The 19,788-nt window shown below is 43.3% G+C and overlaps 1 protein-coding gene across 1 annotated transcript in view; it reads right to left on the bottom strand.

Moving 5' to 3' along the window:
• Positions 1–19,788, bottom strand: part of ASB16 (ankyrin repeat and SOCS box containing 16) — a 51,380-nt gene that overhangs the window by 8,356 nt on the left and 23,236 nt on the right. The window contains exon 3 of the mRNA XM_063959916.1: positions 1,305–1,797. Within this exon, the coding sequence (XP_063815986.1) occupies positions 1,305–1,797 (493 nt within the window). The remainder of the gene's footprint in view (positions 1–1,304; positions 1,798–19,788) is intronic.

The raw sequence follows: 19,788 nt of genomic DNA, 5'->3' as shown, positions 1-19,788 counted from the left end.
GTAGCCTGCGACATTTAACCCCTTAGTCTAGGGCATGGGTCTTCAACCTGTGGCCCTCCAGCTTCTGTGGAACTACACATCCCAGCATACCCTGCCTCAGTTTTGGCATACCTTGATAGCAAAACTATGACAGGGCATGATGGGATGTGTAGTTTCACAGCAGCTGGAGGGCAGCAGGTTGAAGACCCATGGTCTAGGACCTTCCCCATAAGTATACTAGTGTAACAAATACAAGCACTGTTGTTGCTGGTTTGGCCACCTAGTAACAGAGAATTGGTAAAGTGCTGGGTATCTAGTGATAAACTTTATTGCTAGTGATAGAGTCAGGTACACAGGTGGAACTGCCTCTGGGCTGAGGAGAAGCATCTTTTGGCAGTCTCAATTTGTTCAACGTCTGTTAACAAAGGGATCTTACAAATTCCAGCCTAGCAAGATGGTTTAGTAGGGTTGCATTTCTTTCTCCTTTTACACCAGTGAAGTCTGCCAAGGAATCCATTAGCAAGCAGTGGAGGGACTTTTCCTCAACTGACCACTACCAAACCTGTTCAGAAGAAGGGCATATTCTCTAACCCTGATACTCTCCCACTGAGCATTAACCTAAGGGCAATGGAAACAGTGGGGTCGAAACCTATAAAGAGATGGTGTGTGCTACTCTAATTCTTCTATCTTCACATCCAACTGAACGCTGCTTAGGTTAGGTAAAGTGCTGCAGGCACTCAACTTACCCTGGAATCCCCTGGTTAAGGATAACTGGGTTGGTTGTCAAATGCCTTCATGAAAAGCACGTCCTCACAATAACTACTATGTGGGAATGTCTGCAGCATAGCCTTGTGGAAAGTTTCCCCACATTCCAGGTTCCCAACAATTAGTATGGTCAGGTGTAGACTGCACCAGTTGCTGGACCTATCTTGCTGTGGTTCCTGCTGCTACAGCACAGTCCACTATTCTGTACATTTTACCATGATTAGAAGCCTCACCCCCTTTATACCTAATTATAAGAGAACACTTGCTTATCAACATGGTTTCCCCAGTTTGATTGGTCACTGCTAAATACTTTATCGCTGCATGCAGGATGTACGAACCCTTGCCAAGCCATCATTTTGGGGAAACATAGCACCAAATTATTCCTGTTATCACCTCTTCAGGTTCTCCCTTCATGGATCATGGTTAATTTAAAAACAGCAGTATTATATAAAAAAATGTCGAAAAGTTGTAAAAGGATATATTGTATACTGTAGAAGTATAATTTTATATTAACATAAATGTACTGGTTCAGATGAAATACTTAAATTACTCACACTTACCTTGACACTAGAGGGAGTTGAGCCATGATTCAATAGTGTCTGTACCAACTGGTGGGGCTGACACTCCGGATAATCGCTGCACACCTGCAGAGCACAATCCAGGGGGGTGTAACCAGCGCTGTTTGTTACATTAACAGATGCCCCATGGTCGAGAAGCATTTGCACTAACCTCAGATGGCAGTTAGAGCTGGCATTGTGCAGGGGTCCATGACCCTTCTTTCCTGGAGTGTCAGGGTTGCCTCCTGCCTTCAAGAGCATCTCTGCCACCCTAAAAATGTGACCAAAGTACTGTGGGGAATCAGAAGCAGCACATGCTGCATTTAGAGGTGTCTCTTCCTCACGGTTCCGTGCACATGGGTCAGCCCCTAGGCTCAAGTATAACGCCACATGTTCTTTCAGGCGATGTACCGATGCCACATGTAGTGGAGTAGCACGCGTGTAACGGCAGGGAAGATTGACAAGAGCACCGAATTCCAAAAGCTGTTTCGCACATCTAAAACAGCAAATGAGAAAGCTCAAACATTCCTGAGATATATTAAATTGAGATATAGATATATATATATACACATATACATACATACACAGTTTATTATTATTATTTCTCTATCGTCCTAAGTGGATGCTGGGGTTCCTGAAAGGACCATGGGGAATAGCGGCTCCGCAGGAGACAGGGCACAAAAAAGTAAAGCTTTACTAGGTCAGGTGGTGTGCACTGGCTCCTCCCCCTATGACCCTCCTCCAGACTCCAGTTAGATTTTGTGCCCGAACGAGAAGGGTGCAATCTAGGTGGCTCTCCTAAAGAGCTGCTTAGAGAAAGTTTAGTTTAGGTTTTTTTTTCTTTACAGTGAGTCCTGCTGGCAACAGGATCACTGCAACGTGGGACTTAGGGGGAAAGTAGTAAACTCACCTGCATGCAGAGTGGATTTGCTGCTTGGCTACTGGACACCATTAGCTCCAGAGGGATCGAACACAGGCCCAGCCGTAATTATTATTAGTAATTATTATTAGTAATTATTATTTTATGTTATTTCATCAAGATATACATTAGATATAATAAAGACAGCAATTGTGCTCTTCCACACTTAAAATACAATGAAGGGTAATGTTATATTTCTCAGGGGCTTCACAAGTAGGCCATGCTTCCATCATGACTAACCTGCTAATAGACTTGAATGCATCATAATCAGGTTCTGATTCACAAACAAAATGGGTCATTGCCACCACAATGTGGCTGATGTTCCCCTTGACATCAGCCACCAGGATTGTGCATTTTGCCCTTCCAAGCAACAGCATAGTAATTTAAGGGTCTATTTACTAAGCCTTGGATGGAGATAAAGTGAACGGAGGTAAGTGACCAGCCAGTTAGCTCCTAACTGCCGTGTTACAGGCCGGGTTTGAAAAATATCAGTTAGGAGCCGATTGGTTGGTACTTTATCTCTGTTCACTTTATCTCCATCCCAGGCTTAGTAGATAGACCCCATAGAGTCTTAAAAGCTATTATTATTCCTGTTACATTAAGATGTCAGCAACGCGGAATTCACTCTTTATTTCTCGGTTATATTTACTTTCTTTTATAATTCTTGATATTAGAGGTCAACCAAAATATAAAAAATACAGATAAAATGGGACTACATAGGGACAATAAAGACCAAGTTTTAAGTTTAAATACATTAACAAGTAAATTTAAATATTAGATGATTAATGCAAGGGAGAAGGGAGTATAGGGGGGTAGGGTCAGAAGAGGGAGAAGGGGACCACAAAACAAAATAATTAGGGAGAGTAAACAATGAGCATCCACAAATAAGGAACAGCCAGCGATGTTGGGAATGGAAATGTAGAGGCAGAGAGAAAACATAATTTGCCACCCATGGGTCTACGAATGAGAGAAGAGGTCAAAAGGAGATCATTTCCTCCATACCTGCAACATGCCAAATCTGGGCCTTGAGTGCAAAAAGAGATGGGAGGAGAGGTCTGTATGCAATTAGGGATTTTGCTGCCACCAAAACGTGTGCAGCCAATTTTCTGGGGAATTTGCCAAATTCAGGAAGGGGGTAGCACAACAACAATATCTGGGGATCTTCTGATGAAACAGCCCCTGTCTTGAGGCTGAGAAACGCGTCAAGCATCCGCCCGACGTCTCTATCCGGTATCCTGGTTTCATCAAACATTCACACACAAGGAGTGTGTCCAGCGGCTCCCGCAAACGGAATACAAGCGTACGGCTTGTGGGTACAGAGCCGCGCTCCGACACTGGCTTGTGAGTGTGTTCGGCGGCTCCCGCAGGCGGAATCACGAGCGTACGGCTTTTGGCCACAGAGCTGCGCTCCGACACTGGCATGTGAAGTCTGATTTCCATCTGGCTCAGCAACAGCTTTTTGGCATCGACGTACAGCAGTACAACAGTGTGGGCAGCCGGCGCCCACTAACATTAAGGAGACAGTGATTAATCTTCCCATCGTGGAAAGGTCTGGGTAAGCTATATGCACGGGACTGTATTAATAGCGGCTATAGCTTAAAGTCACTGCAATATGTATGGAAGCATGTCCATTTGAGCTACCCAGTAAGCCTTTATTTCAGTTGGAACGGAAGTAATTAACTGTGAGCATCTAAGCTCTCCACTAAATGGTGGTCAATTTATAATTATACCACATCTACATCGTTAAAAAGTGGACGGACTCTGAAGGAAATTCTGATTAAATTCATATGATTCATCAGCCCATGCATGGAGCTTAATATAAGGATTAACAGTTAATTGTAAATGCTGCAGTCTCCACCAGAATATAGGTGGTTATATTTCTCCCAGGGAGTCTCTATTATGTGCATATATATTGTTACCATCTTTGTTACCAATGTTTGATACATAATATATGAGTTAACCACACAACAGGATATTCGGTTCATTCACTGAATTGTGATAGTTCTTATGTTTTTTAATAATAAATTTTATTAATGCTGTTTAATGGTAGCGCTTCTCTGAGTATTTCTTTGTTCTGTAACTTTTTTGGTTGAGGATCAGCACCTCAACTTTGGGAAGCTGCAACCAGCAAAACAGCATTTATATTCTAGGTGTCTCATAGCCATCAAACTAGCGCCCACCCACTTTTCTTCTTTTTTGTGCCTCTAAGAGGGAGTTAAGGAGTTCATGTGTGTGCAGCCACAGCCCCGCCAACAGGATGGGAACATTTTATTAAGTCTCTCTGGGATATAATACCATCGATAATAAATGTTATATGCAGTCTCTTTTATTTTGGTTGTGATAGAGCTATTGGCAATATAGAGTTTCATGTCATCTCAGGCCTCATCACCTGGAGGAGGGCCAAGGTCCTGCTTCCAAGCAAGAGGGGAGTGTGACATTTAGAAGGATATTATAGAGTTGGGAAATCAAGCCTTTAAATATGAGGTGATGCTTACACAGACTTTCGAATGTGGTAAGTTCTCAGATAACAGAGAGTGAGGTTATGGAGTAAAAAAAGGGTTGAATTTGAAAAAATTCAAAAGGATTTAGTATCTTGGATGGGGAGTTCTGCTGTAATTCAGACAGTGATAACCATTGAGCCTGATCTGAAAAATCAGCAGAGAAATTAAAATCCACACGGATCTAATTACGGAATTTTGAATTAGAAGTACTGAAAGACAGGAGAAGTCACCACAGTTAAGTCGCAGGGATAGTCAGAAAAATTAAACAAGTACATTTACAGAGGAGAAGGTCCTAACAGAACTCTCAAAGCTGAAAGTGGATAAATCTATGGGGCCAGATGGGATACATCCAATGTTACTAAAAGAGCTTAAAGGGGTGCTGGTAGCATAATTATTCAACCAGTCACTAACTACAGGAGTAATTCCAGAGGATTGGAAAAGTGGCAGCAACGAAGAGGCAAGCAACTACCGACCAGTGAGCCTTGCATCAGTAGTAGGGTAATTGATGGAAACAGTCTTAAACGAAAGAGTTGCAGATGATCTCAAATCCAGCAATTTACAGGATCCCAAACAGCATTGATTCACTGGGGGAGATTATGTCAAACAAACATTATTGACTTTTTTGACTCTGTGACTAAAGTAATAGATAAAGGTGGAGCCGTTGATATAGCTTATCTAGACCCATATCGCAGACTGCTAAATATACTTGAAAGCTTGGGATTGGATACTAAGATGGTTGAAGGTCTTGGTTGCAGGATAGAAAACAGAGAGTTGTAGTAAATGGAGTGCATTCACAGGAGGGAAATGTTACCAGTGGAGTACCTCAGGGATTTGTACTTGGACCAGTGCTTTTTCATATCTTTATTGGTGACATTGCAAATGGCATTTAAGGGAAAGTATGCCTTTTTGCAGATGACACAAAGGTATACAACAGGGTAGACACACCAGGAGTGGTAAAACAAATGATTGAGGATCTAGGTAGACTAAATAAATCGTCAAGAGCATGGCAATTGCAGTTTAATGCCAAAAAATGCAAAACAATGCGCTTGGGTCTCAAAAATCCAAAAGCTAAATATAACATTACTGGCACTATACTGGAAACTACTGAGGAGGAAAGGGGTCTAGGAGTTACTACTTCAGGTGACTTAAAGGCAGGTAAGCAATGTAACAAAGCAATGAGGGAGGCTAGTGAGACCCTTGGTTGCATAGGGAGAGAAATCAGCAGCAGAAAGAAAGAAGTAATAATGCCGTTGTATAGGTCATTGGTACGGCCTCATCTAGAATACTGTGTTCAATTATGGAGGCCATATCTTCAGAATGATGTTAATACGTTAGAGACTGTAAAAAGAAGGGCAACTAAAATGGTGCATGGCCTACATCACAAAACATACCCAGAAAGACTAAAAATATCAGTATGTATAGTTTGGAGCAGAGAAGGGAAAGGGGGGACATGATAAAAACTTTCAATATATCAAGGGTTTTAATAAAGTCCAGGAGGGAAACATTCTTCAAATGAAAAGAAGTATTAGAACACGAGGATATGCATTGAAACTGGAGGGAGGGAGTTTCAGGGGAAATTGGAGGAAAAATTATTTCACAGAAAGAGTAGTGGACAAGTGGAATAACCTCCCATCAGAGGTGGTAGAGGCTAAGACAGTAGAGCAATTTAAACATGCATGGGATAGACAGAAGGATATACTTACAAAGAAATAAGGATCAAATAAGGTTTGAGGTAAAAATATGGTAAAAAAGGGGCAGACTAAATGGGCCAAGTAGTTCTTATCTGCAGTCACATTCTATATTTCTATGGAACAGGGGATTGCGCCAAATAGGCGTCAAATGGAGAAGTAGGAGTGGTAAGATTAATTTTGATAGAGTATAAGTCCCAGAGTTGAATATTACATTTGATAGTAAGGAGTAGTGTAGATGCAGGGGGTCTATGTGCAGAAGATAGACCAAATAGGGGATTCACACCTCAGAGATTAACATAGACCGATTCAATGTCAAGAAATAGAGCATGAGGGAGAATAGGAAGCAATAATGGGAGAGAAATTGAATGCCAAGTAGTAGAGTATAATTCAGGTAGACCTCTACCACCTCCAGGAACTGACCTTCCCAGGATTTTATCTGCATTCCATGGTTCCAAATAAAGCAAACTAGAGCTTTTTGAATATTATTGAGGAAGAGAGCAAGGACAGCTATGGGGAGAGTCTGGAAAAGATAGTGTTATTTTGGTATAACAGTCATCTTGACAGCTATGATCCTATCCAGCCACGAGATAATACGTCTATTCCAGTATATCAAAACAGACTGCTTTCTAGTGTCTTCACTATTAAATTTGGCATGCAGGCTCCACTTTCTCAAGGTCGACCGTGAAGTACTGCTATCTTTACTACACTGCCTCACCTGCCAAAGAGCATCACAGTAATCACCATATGATACAGACAATATCAGTGACCGCTATAGTAACATAGTATCTAAGGTTGAAAAAAGACAATTGTCCATCGGGTTCAACCTATTTGTGGTCTCCTATGCTCGATTATTTTGTATAAAATTTTGACTGAAGTTGCTGACTGCCGTTCCGATTAACCCCTCTTTTTTTATAATAACCATAGTGCGTGACTATGTCTCGTAACCCTGGATATCCTTATCCATTAGGAATTTATCTAACCCATTGTTAAAGGTGTTGACTGAGTTGGCCATTACAACTCCCTCAGGCAGGGAATTCCAAACACGTATCGTCCTTACCGTAAAAAAGCCTTTACGCCGTATTGTGTGGAATCTCCTCTCCTCTAACCTGAGCGAGTGTCCACGAGTTCCCTGTGTTGATCTAACCAAAAACAGGTCCTGCGCAAGATCTGTATATTGTCCCCTTATATATTTGTAAATGTTGATCATGTCCCCTCTTAATCTCCTCTTTTCCAGTGTAAACATGCCTAGTCTTGCAAGCCTTTCCTCGTATTCCAGCGCCTCCATACCCTTAATTAGTTTGTTCGCCCGCCTTTGAACCATTTCTAGCTCCAGGATATCCTTTTTGTAGTAAGGTGCCCAGAATTGTACACAGTATTCAAGGTGTGGCCTCACAAGTGATTTATATAACGGGAGTATAATACTCTCGTCCCTAGCATCAATTCCCCATTTTATGCATGCTAATATCTTATTAGCCTTCTTTGCTGCAGTCCTACTTTGGGTACTACTGCTTAGTTTGCTATCTATGAGGACACCTAAGTCCTTTTCCAGTACAGAATCCCCTAATTTTACCCCATTTAGTAGGTAGGTGTTATTTTTGTTCTTGTTACCACAGTGCATTACCTTACACTTGTCTGTATTGAAGCGCATTCTCCATTTCGCTGCCCAAGCTTCTAATTTAATTAAGTCGTTCTGAAGCGACTCAGCATCCCCCTCCGCATTTATAACTTTACACAATTTGGTATCATCTGCAAAAATTGACACCATGCTCTCTAGACCTTCTGTTAGGTCGTTAATGAAAATATTGAACAATAGCGGTCCTAATACTGAGCCTTGCGACACACCACTTAGCACTTCAGTCCAAGTTGAAAAAGATCCATTAACCACAACGCGCTGCTCCCTATTATCTAACCAGTCTTTGACCCAAGTGCATATTGTGCTTCCTAGCCCTGATTCTTGTAGCTTGTAGATAAGTCTCATGTGTGGTACAGTATCGAATGCTTTGGCAAAATCTAAAAAGATTACATCCACCTCTTTACCCTGATCTAGGTTTGCGCTTACTGTTTCATAAAAGCCAAGTAAGTTGGTTTGACAGGATCTGTCCTTCATAAACCCATGTTGATTCCTTTTAATGACCTTATTGACTTCAAGGAACTTCTGAATACTATCTCTTAGAATACCTTCCAATACTTTCCCCACTTAAGATGTAAGACTAACTGGTCTATAATTACCTGGTTCAGCTTTACTTCCCTTTTTAAATATAGGCACTACTTCCGCTATACGCCAGTCTTTGGGAACCATACCTGATACAGGTTGAGTATCCCTTATCCAAAATCCCACATTTTTGGGTCCCCTACTGAGATAATGACATATATAATATATATTATGTGCATATACAGATATATTATTTAGATATATAATATAATATACATATATATGTTTCATTATCTCAGTAGGGGAACAAAAAAATGTGTAGTTTTGAATTTTGGATAAGGGATACTCAACCTGTATTACTGAATCCTTAAATATCAAAAATAGCGGTTTTGCAAGTTCAGAATGAAGCTCCATTAGAACCCTTGGGTGAATACCATCGGGACCTGGTGACTTATTAATCTTTAAATGTTGTAATCGGTCACAGATTACTTCCTCGCTTAAATAAGTACCTATCAGTGGGATATTCTCATTATTGAGATTATATGTTAGTCCCTGAATTCGGTCCTCTCTAGTAAATACTGTTGAAAAAACCTCATTTAGTGTGTCCGCTATGTCATTATCATTTTTGCTTAAGACTCCCAACTTGTCTTTTAAAGGGCCTATACTCTCCTTCTTTAATCTCTTGCTATTAATGTATTTAAAGAATTTTTTGGGATTCACTTTGCTTTCCTTTGCTACTAGTTTTTCAGTTTCTACTTTAGCCGCTCTTATTTCCTTTTTGATATTTTGTTACATTCCTTATAGTGCTGAAATGACTCTGCTTCCCCGTCAGATTTGTATTTTTTAAATGCTCGCCTTTTCTTGCCCATAAGTTCCTTAATCTTTTTGTTAAGCCACATCGGTTTATGATTTTTATTCCTTTTTTTGCTGCTCGTAGGAATAAATTTGAGTGTATTTTTAGCTAGCAGGAATTTCTCTGTAGTATTTCTCCGTAGTATTTTTTCCTAAAAACAAACCTTCCCATTCAATATCCCTGAAAAATACCCTCATCTTATCAAAATTTGCTTTGCTAAAGTTTAGAGTCCTAGTTGAGCCAGTATAGGGCTGTTTATGGAAACTGATATTGAATGTGACCATATTGTGGTCGCTGTTTCCTATGGGTTCCCCTACTATAATACCTAATACCAAATCCCCATTGTTTGTTAATACCAGGTCTAAGATTGCATTGTACCTAGTTGGTTCCTCAATTAGTTGAACTAAGTAGTTATCATTAAGTGTGTTTAAAAACATATTGCCCCTAGCAGTATCACATGAATCGTTTCTCCAGTTTATCTCTGGATAGTTAAAATCTCCCATCACTACTATGTCTCCTACTCCTGCTGCTCTTTCAATTTGCTTTAGTAACAATTCCTCATCAGATGCATTGATACCTGGCGGCCTATAGCATACACCCAATACTAACTTTTTTATTCCTTTTTCCCCGGATGCAATTTCTACCCATAATGTCTCGACAGTGTCTACAGTCCCCTCCTGAATATCTTCCCGTATATCAGGTTTTAAAATCGGCTTTACGTAAAGACACACCCCTCCACCCTTTTTATTGAGTCTGTCTCTCCTAAACAGTGTATAGCCCTCTAGATTGACTGTCCAATCATGAGATTCATCCCACCAAGTTTCAGTAATGCCTATAATATCATACTGTTTGCTTGCTGCGAGTATTTCTAGTTCACCCTTTTTACCAGTAATGCTTCTGGCGTTTACATACATACAACTAAGATAAGTATTTTCCCTTGCGTTAGGGACATCTTTCACCTTATGTGGCAAGGATGACCTGTAATCGTCATTGGTTAGTGCTTTGGTAAAATCTCTTTTAGTACCCATGTTAGTAACCTTACCGCCTGCTCTTACCCTCCCCCCAACTTCTCCCCCATTTCGTTTACTACCGCCATCCCCACTATTCTCATTGCATGACCCGTAGTTTCTAGCTATATAATGCAGAGAAAAACAGGGACTGCCATATATTACAGACAGCATCAGTGACCACCATAAAATACAAAGAGCATCAGTAGACACCATATAATGCAGAGAGCATCAGTAGCCACCATGTAATACAGAGAGTATCAGTGACTGCCATATAATACAGAGAGTATCATTGACCGCCATATAATACATACAGCATCAGTGACTGCCATATACCAAATAGCATTTTACAAGGTGCAGGTTTACTTTGTCATCCTTAAAATTATATTGATGCAGAGAAATATTGAAAGAAACCTCCTGACTCTCTACAGAACATGCATGATCCTTAATGTTATATTATGTATATTTGTAACAAAATACTTTGAGTTAAAGTACAAATGTAATTTTATGTGTAGAAAAAATAAGATTTTACTCACCGGTAAATCTATTTCTCGTAGTCCGTAGTGGATGCTGGGTACTCCGTAAGGACCATGGGGAATAGACAGGCTCCGCAGGAGACTGGGCACTCTTTAAAGAAAGATTAGGTACTACATCTGGTGTGCACTGGCTCCTCCCTCTATGCCCCTCCTCCAGACCTCAGTTAGGGAAACTGTGCCCGGAAGAGCTGACATTACTAGGAAAGGATTTGGAATCCAGGGTAAAACTCATACCAGCCACACCAATCACACCGTACAACTTGTGATAAGTATACCCAGTTAACAGTATGAACAACAGCTGAGCCTCATTAAACAGATGGCTCAGAACAAAAACCCTATAGTTAAGCAATAACTATATACAAGTATTGCAGAAGTCCGCACTTGGGACGGGCTCCCAGAATCCACTACGGACTACGAGAAATAGATTTACCGGTGAGTAAAATCTTATTTTCTCTGACGTCCTAGTGGATGCTGGGTACTCCGTAAGGACCATGGGGATTATACCAAAGCTCCCAAACGGGCGGGAGAGTGCGGATGACTCTGCAGCACCGAATGAGCAAACTCAAGGTCCTCCTCAGCCAGGGTATCAAACTTGTAGAATTTTGCAAACGTGTTTGATCCCGACCAGGTAGCAGCTCGGCAAAGTTGTAAAGCCTTCCCCACCCTCGCCACAGGATAGCTCATCGCCTGTACATTCAATAGGGGAAAGTGGAGGTCCTATTGCACCATCCTCGGACGTGGCATCGTCACTACTTAATGTGTTGATGCCAAAAATAGAGGAGAAATTTGAACTACTCATGCCCATGATTGATGAAAAATTTAAAAATTTCCTCCCCAGATTTGAAGCTAAATTTGATCAACTTATGCCTAAAATTGATAAAAGGTTGGACAAACTACAATCGTCCCTAGATTCAGCTCTAACTTCCTTGACTGACCACACTAATAGATTGGACACATTGGAACAAAGGGTTAGTGACGTTGAAGACGACTTACGTGCCACACGGTCGTCCAACTCCTCTACCATGGCCTCATACCAAACGCTTGTCGACAAGGTAGACGACTTAGAAAATCGACACAGGCGGAATAACCTCCGCTTTGTGGGCATCCCTGAACAGATTAGAGGACCGGCCTTGACAGATTTTATAAGTACGCGGCTGGTTGAGGCGCTCAACCTTGGTAGTGACATGGACATCCCTCGCATTGAACGAGCCCATAGACTGGGCCCAGAACGTGATGGACCTGATAGGAGACCCCGCCCAGTAATCGCCAAATTTCTGGACTACCGTGACAAAGAGAAGATCCTAACTGCTTTTAAACGGAACCGTGACCTGGTCATTGAGGATCATCGAATCCTCATTTTCCAGGACTTCTCCGTCATGGTGGCCCAGAAACGTAAAGAATTCTCACCGCTATGCAAATTTCTAGCTGACAACAACAAACGTTTCGCATTGCTGTATCCAGCAAAACTAAAAATTACAGAGAACGGGCAGACATTTATCTTTGAAAACCCAACTGAAGCCCGGGCTCACCTACAATTGACTCGCCAATCCGGGACCCCACCTAAATGACTGTATACAGGTTCCTATCCTCATTAATGAGCCCTTATGGCTTACAGGAATTGAGACGACATGCTCTCCTGACTTCGTGGTAAACAACAACTTTGGATTTACCAATAATATGTTGACACCTATAGTTGGTGTAATGCTTATTTTTCATGTTATGCATTGTTTCCATCTATGTTTGCCACCCACTGAAATGTTATTCAGTGGCTGGCGTGATACTTGTTTGGATGGGAAAAAGTTTGAAAATTTTCTTTTGAAGCTGAAATGTTCATGGTTATACTCACTGTATAAGGTTTTACTTCCTATGTTGAGTACGGATCTGTGCCTGCTACGCGCTCTTGGGGTTTGCCCTGCTTGCTGGGACAGGAGCGACCCCACGCACAATAGACATACCTGTATCTGCATACACACCCCGACAGGAATAGGATGACAACTCACCACTCTGAACCACACAACCCTACCCAACGATCACCCCGATCCATCAAGATTACCTCATGGAACGTGGGGGGTCTTAACACCCCAATAAAACGCAAAAAAGTAACCTCCGCCCTTAAAAAACTTAAACCTGATATTGTCTTCATCCAAGAGACGCATTGGAAGAGGGGAGAGGACTCCGCCCTACGTGATGGGTGGATTGGGGATTGCTTTTCCGCGCCTTACCGTACTAAATCGCGCGGAGCGGCAATAATCTTGGCGCGACACCTCCCCTACACCATCTTAAATACAAACCTAGACTCGGAGGGCCGCTATGTTCTCATGGACATTCAGATATATGATGCCAGGTTCACTCTGCTCAATTTGTATGCTCCTAATGTTGATCAACCAGCTTTTTACCAACGTATCTCCCAATTACTTCATAGCAGAAGCAACTACGAACTCATAATAGGCGGTGATTTCAACACAATCTTGGACCCTCTAATCGACAAACACCCGACCCCGGCGAATCTGATGGCCCCTCAGTGGCGCCAGATCTCTAGATTACTAGCGGATCACTCTTTAACTGATCCGTGGAGAACGTTTAACCCCACGGATAGGTCTTACACGTTCCACTCGGCGGTCCATGGGTCCTTCTCGCGCATAGATCACATACTGTTGTCCACACCCCTACTTTCTGACACCATAGATACCCAGATAGGGGACATTGCGGTCTCCGACCATGCCCCAGTGTCGGTTACGCTCAATGTACGATCCGTGGGATCACGCCCATTCTTCTGGCGATTCCCCTCTTACCTCTTCCACTCAGAACAATTCAAAAAGTTTCTTAGATTGAAGTGGGCGGAGTTCTTGGACGACAATCTGGAACATTGGGACAACCCTGTCTTATTTTGGGAAACATCCAAGGCCGTCATGAGGGGACACATCATGTCATATGTAGCAAACAGAAATCGGGTGAACAAGGCACAACATGATGACTTATTAAACACTATGCGGACACACCTGGCAGCATACATCTCGGATCCTACTCCCCTCACTCATGACACCTACATTAAATCACGTCAACTATATGACAGTTTCTTAGTAACACAAGCCCAGCAAAAACTGGACTACACTAAGCAAAAATACTTCCGCTGGGGAAACAAAACGGGAACCTTGCTGGCAAATATGACTAAAAGCTTTAAGCGACATGGACACATATCTACTATATTCGACAGTCACACCAATACCCTACACACTAAAACTGCGGACATCACACGGACATTCCAGAACTATTTCCGTCAGCTTTATGCACCGACCCCACATGACCCGGTCCTGTCAGATAAACTACTGGATGAAGCGAATCTTCCTTGCATAACACCCTTACAAAGGGAAGACCTCGAGAGAGCAATTACAGAGGAGGAGATTGCTAAGGCAATCTCTTCCATGCATCTCAACAAATCACCAGGACCGGATGGCTACTCCATAGAATACTATAAACTCTTACACCATGAGGCCATCCCAGCAATACATGCCTTATATAGACATATCCAATTAGAATTTCCTACATACCCCACTTTTAATCAGGCTTTCACAACTCTTCTACCAAAACCCAATAAAGACCTTTCCCTACCATCCTCTTACCGGCCCATTACACTGCTGAACGTTGACTTCAAAATCCTAGCCAAGATAATGGCAGATAGGCTCCAATCCTTCTTAGCATCCATGCTCACAGACCACCAACTGGGCTTTACCAAAGGCAGACACTCAGTAAAGGGAATTCGCACTGCCATAGCTGCAGTAATGGCGGCGAATCTCCAAACAGATACCCCAAACATGCTTTTAAGCCTAGATGCAACTAAAGCATTTGACATGGTCTCCTGGCCCTATCTACACGATATACTAGTGAGGAGGGGCTTTGGACTAACGTTCCAATCTCTAATAAAATTTTTCTATACCCAACCATATACCTCATTATTAATTAATGGAACAAAAGGGGATAAAATTGAGCTTACCAGAGGGACGAGACAGGGTTGCCCCCTTTCGCCCCTACTCTTCAATCTAGCATTGGACCCTATGCTGCGGGTACTACAGAATTGGACTCAATTTAGAGGCATCAGTATCGGAGTGGAGGAGGTAAAAATATCGGCTTTTGCCGACGATGTCCTCTTGTTCCTGTCGGAGCCGCGGAGGGCCCTGGGACCGCTGATGGAGCGTGTTAGGGAATTTGGAGGAGTATCGGGATTCGAGGTCAACTTTGAAAAATCCACGGCTCTATATTTAAAACCGGGCTACGCGCGCCCAGCCTGGTTCAGAGAAGCCACAGTTGGATGGAAAACTAAAGCGATCACTTATCTAGGGGTACAGATCCCAAAAAATTTGACAAACCTATACAGTCTTAACTTAAAACAAATCATACGCAGTATGAGGGAGGATACTGAACGCTGGAAACATCTTAAAGTATCGTTCTTGGGCAGGGTGAACCTGGTGAAAATGATCCTATTCCCTAGACTTCTATACCCATTGCAATCCCTCCCTATTTTACTCTCTAGAAATGCCACGACAGAAATCAATAAAATAATACGCACATTCATTTGGAATGGTAAACGAGCACGAATTAGCTTGGTAAAATTACAACAGCGTAGGCAAAATGGAGGTGTAAATCTCCCCAACGTGCTGGAGTATAGTTACGCCTCCCACTTACGCTATCTGAGAGACTGGCTGCACGGAGGGAATATGTACTCCAATACGACCTTGGAGTCTGCCTTCCTGGGTGGTGGTGGTATAACCTCCTTCTTGCACTTACACGAAGAAGAGATACCTATCTCGGTCCGAGCGAACCCACTGCTAATGTCCACTCGGAAGGTCTGGCATATCTTACGAAGTAAATGCTCCCTAAATCCGCATGCGTCCCTTTTTCTCCCCCTAGTCCGCAATAATCGTTTTCAGGATGGTAACGCGTGTCACCCTTTCACGCTTTGGGAACGGTACGGTATTACTTCTAACGACAATTCATACATAAGGAATCGCAAAAACCACTCACGCTGGCACAGGCAGTGGAACTTTTTCCAATACTGAGCACGTCCCCCTTGGCATACCTACAAGCTCAACATTATGTGGCTACTATCTCTAGAACGTTATCCCCACAGGATTATGACAACCCGTTAGATAAATTACTGCTGGCTGGGAACCCCTCTTCCAAGGCTATCTCTACCCTGTACTCATTCTTACACACGCCCTTACAATATACTGATACAACAGCGGGATTAGCACAATGGACAGAGCATTTCCCATCCCTTTCTGTAACAAATTTGCTGAAACACCTTGAATTATCCATCAGGCTGATACCTTCCGCATCATACACCGAACTCTTTTTAAATATATGGCACAGAACATATCTGTCACCACACCGTAGACATTTAATGGGTTTATTAGAAGACGCGTCCTGCCCTAGATGCGGTAATCAACAAGCTGAACTGTATCATTGCCTATGGGAATGCCCTATAGTTAGGAGGTTCTGGGTCCAAATATGGAGATATGTTACCCAACACCTAGTCAACTATTTACCGTTCTCCCCTGAATGGGCAATATTCGGTATGATGCCGGAAGGCACTAGGATGGCACGGGGTGTTAAAAAATTATTGATGATGATCTCTGCAGCTGCCAAAAAATGCATTCTACAAATGTGGATACAACCCGCAGCCCCACCATTATCACTTTTTTTGGGGAAGATCTTCCACATTTTCAGAATGGAATGGCTGGAGGCTTCCCTACAAAAAGAAAAGTTCACTGAATTTTTCTTCGAAACATGGGAAAGCTACATAGAAACTCTATCCCACCCACTAAAGGAACAAGTATGGAAATGTTTCCGCAATACTTTATGGTACGAAACCAGAGTCTATGAGCAAGACCCCCCAATATCGTCTGTAGCCGGCTAAGCTCAAAGGGGACTGTAACACTTTGTCATGGGGAGAGGTGGGTGTAGGTGTGGGTGTGGGCATGGATCTGGACTCATTCTGTCTCATTTATTTTTAATACTTATCAATACTTGAAGGAAACTTCGCTGTGACATATATATGTACTCTGGTCCTAACAATAGTCTACTCTGTTAATTTGTCTCGAATATATAACAGATCAGTGACCATGTGATGAACCTTACCGAACATGTTTATCATTGTACTTTGATGTGAATTTTTTTCTTTCTTTGTCTCTTTGATATGCTTCAATTGAAATAAAAAAGAATTTGGAAAAAAAAAAAAAAGTTGTAAAGCCGAGACCCCTCGGGCAGCCGCCCAAGAAGAGCCCACCTTCCTCGTGGAATGGGCTTTGACTGATTTAGGATGCGGCAGTCCAGCCGCAGAATGTGCAAGTTGAATCGTGTTACAGATCCAGCGAGCAATAGTCTGCTTTGAAGCAGGAGCACCCAGCTTGTTGGGTGCATGCAGGATAAACAGCGAGTCAGTTTTTCTGACTCTAGCCGTCCTGGAAACATAGATTTTCAGGGCCCGGAATACATCCAGCAACTTGGAAGCCTCCAAGTCCCGAGTAGCCGCAGGCACCACAATAGGTTGGTTCAAATGAAACGCTGATACCACCTTAGGGAGAAATTGGGGACGAGTCCTCAATTCTGCCCTGTCCATATGGAAAATCAGATAGGGGCTTTTACAGGACAAAGCCGCCAATTCGGACACACTCCTAGCCGAAGCCAAAGCCAAAAGCATGACCACTTTCCACGTGAGATATTTTAACTCCACGGTCTGAAGTGGCTCAAACCAATGTGATTTTAGGAAATCCAACACAACGTTGAGATCCCAAGGTGCCACTGGAGGCACAAAAGGGGGCTGAATATGCAGCACTCCCTTAACAAACGTCTGAACTTCAGGCAGTGAAGCCAGTTCTTTTTGAAAGAAAATAGACAGGGCCGAAATCTGGACTTTAATGGATCCCAATTTTAGGCCCATAGTCACTCCTGACTGTAGGAAGTGCAGAAATCGACCCAGCTGAAATTCTTCTGTTGGGGCCTTCATAGCCTCGCACCAAGCAACATATTTTCGCCATATGCGGTGATAATGTTTTGCTATCACATCCTTCCTAGCTTTTATCAGCGTAGGAATGACTTCAACCGGAATACCCTTTTCCATCAGGATCCGGCGTTCAACCGCCATGCCGTCAAACGCAGCCGCGGTAAGTCTTGGAACAGTCAGGGCCCCTGCTGTAGCAGGTCCTGTCTGAGAGGCAGAGGCCAAGGGTCCTCTGAGATCATTTCTTGTAGTTCCGGGTACCAAGTCCTTCTTGGCCAATCCGGAAAGATGAGTATAGTTCTTACTCCTCTCTTTCTTATTATCCTCAGTACCTTTGGTATGAGAGGAAGAGGAGGGAACACATAAACCGACTGGTACACCCACGGTGTCACTAGAGCGTCCACAGCTATCGCCTGAGGGTCCCTTGACCTGGCGCAATATCTTTTTAGCTTTTTGTTGAGGCGGGACGCCATCATGTCCACCTGTGGCCTTTCCCAACGATTTACAATCAGCTGGAAGACTTCTGGATGAAGTCCCCACTCTCCCGGGTGGAGGTCGTGCCTGCTGAGGAAGTCTGCTTCCCAGTTGTCCACTCCCGGAATGAACACTGCTGACAGTGCTTTCACGTGATTTTCCGCCCATCGGAGAATCCTAGTGGCTTCTGCCATCGCCATCCTGCTTTTTGTGCCGCCCTGTCGGTTCACATGGGCGACCGCCGTGATGTTGTCTGACTGAATCAGCACCGGCTGGTTTTGAAGCAGGGGTTTTGCCTGACTTAGGGCATTGTAAATGGCCCTTAGTTCCAGAATATTTATGTGTAGGGAAGCCTCCTGACTCGACCATTGTCCCTGGAAGTTTCTTCCCTGAGTGACTGCCCCCCAACCTCGGAGGCTTGCATCCGTGGTCACCAGGACCCAGTCCTGTATGCCGAATCTGCGGCCCTCGAGAAGATGAGCACTTTGCAGCCACCACAGCAGAGACACCCTGGCCCTCGGGGACAGGGAGATCAGCCGATGCATCTGAAGATGCGATCCGGACCACTTGTCTAACAGATCCCACTGAAAGATCCTTGCATGGAACCTGCCGAATGGAATTGCCTCGTAAGAAGCTACCATCTTTCCCAGGACTCGCGTGCAGTGATGCACCGACACCTGTTTTGGTTTCAGGAGGTCTCTGACCAGAGATGACAACTCCTTGGCCTTCTCCTCCGGGAGAAACACCTTCTTCTGTTCTGTGTCCAGAATCATACCCAGGAACAGCAGACGCGTCGTAGGAACCAGCTGCGACTTTGGGATATTCAGAATCCAGCCGTGCTGTTGTAGCACTTCCTGAGATAGTGCTACTCCGACCAACAACTGCTCCCTGGACCTCGCCTTTACAAGGAGATCGTCCAAGTACGGGATAATTATAACTCCCTTCTTTCGAAGGAGTATCATCATTTCGGCCATTACTTTGGTAAATACCCTCGGTGCCGTGGACAGACCAAACGGCAACGTCTGGAATTGGTAATGGCAGTCCTGTACCACAAAACGGAGGTACATCTGGTGAGGTGGGTAAATGGGGACATGTAGGTAAGCATCCTTGATGTCCAGTGATACCATGTAATCCCCCTCTTCCAGGCTTGCAATAACCGCCCTGAGCGATTCCATTTTGAACTTGAACTTCCTTATATAAGTGTTCAAGGATTTTAAATTTAGAATGGGTCTCACCGAACCGTCTGGTTTCGGTACCACAAACATTGTGGAATAGTAACCCCGTCCCTGTTGAAGGTGGGGAACTTTGATTATCACTTGCTGGAGGTACAGCTTGTGAATTGCCGCCAGTACTACCT

The sequence above is a fragment of the Pseudophryne corroboree genome, chromosome 3 (genome assembly GCF_028390025.1).
Source record: "Pseudophryne corroboree isolate aPseCor3 chromosome 3, aPseCor3.hap2, whole genome shotgun sequence".
Taxonomy (NCBI): domain Eukaryota; kingdom Metazoa; phylum Chordata; class Amphibia; order Anura; family Myobatrachidae; genus Pseudophryne; species Pseudophryne corroboree.
Note: the sequence above shows the minus strand (reverse complement) of the source record. Positions and strands in the feature narration are given on the sequence as shown.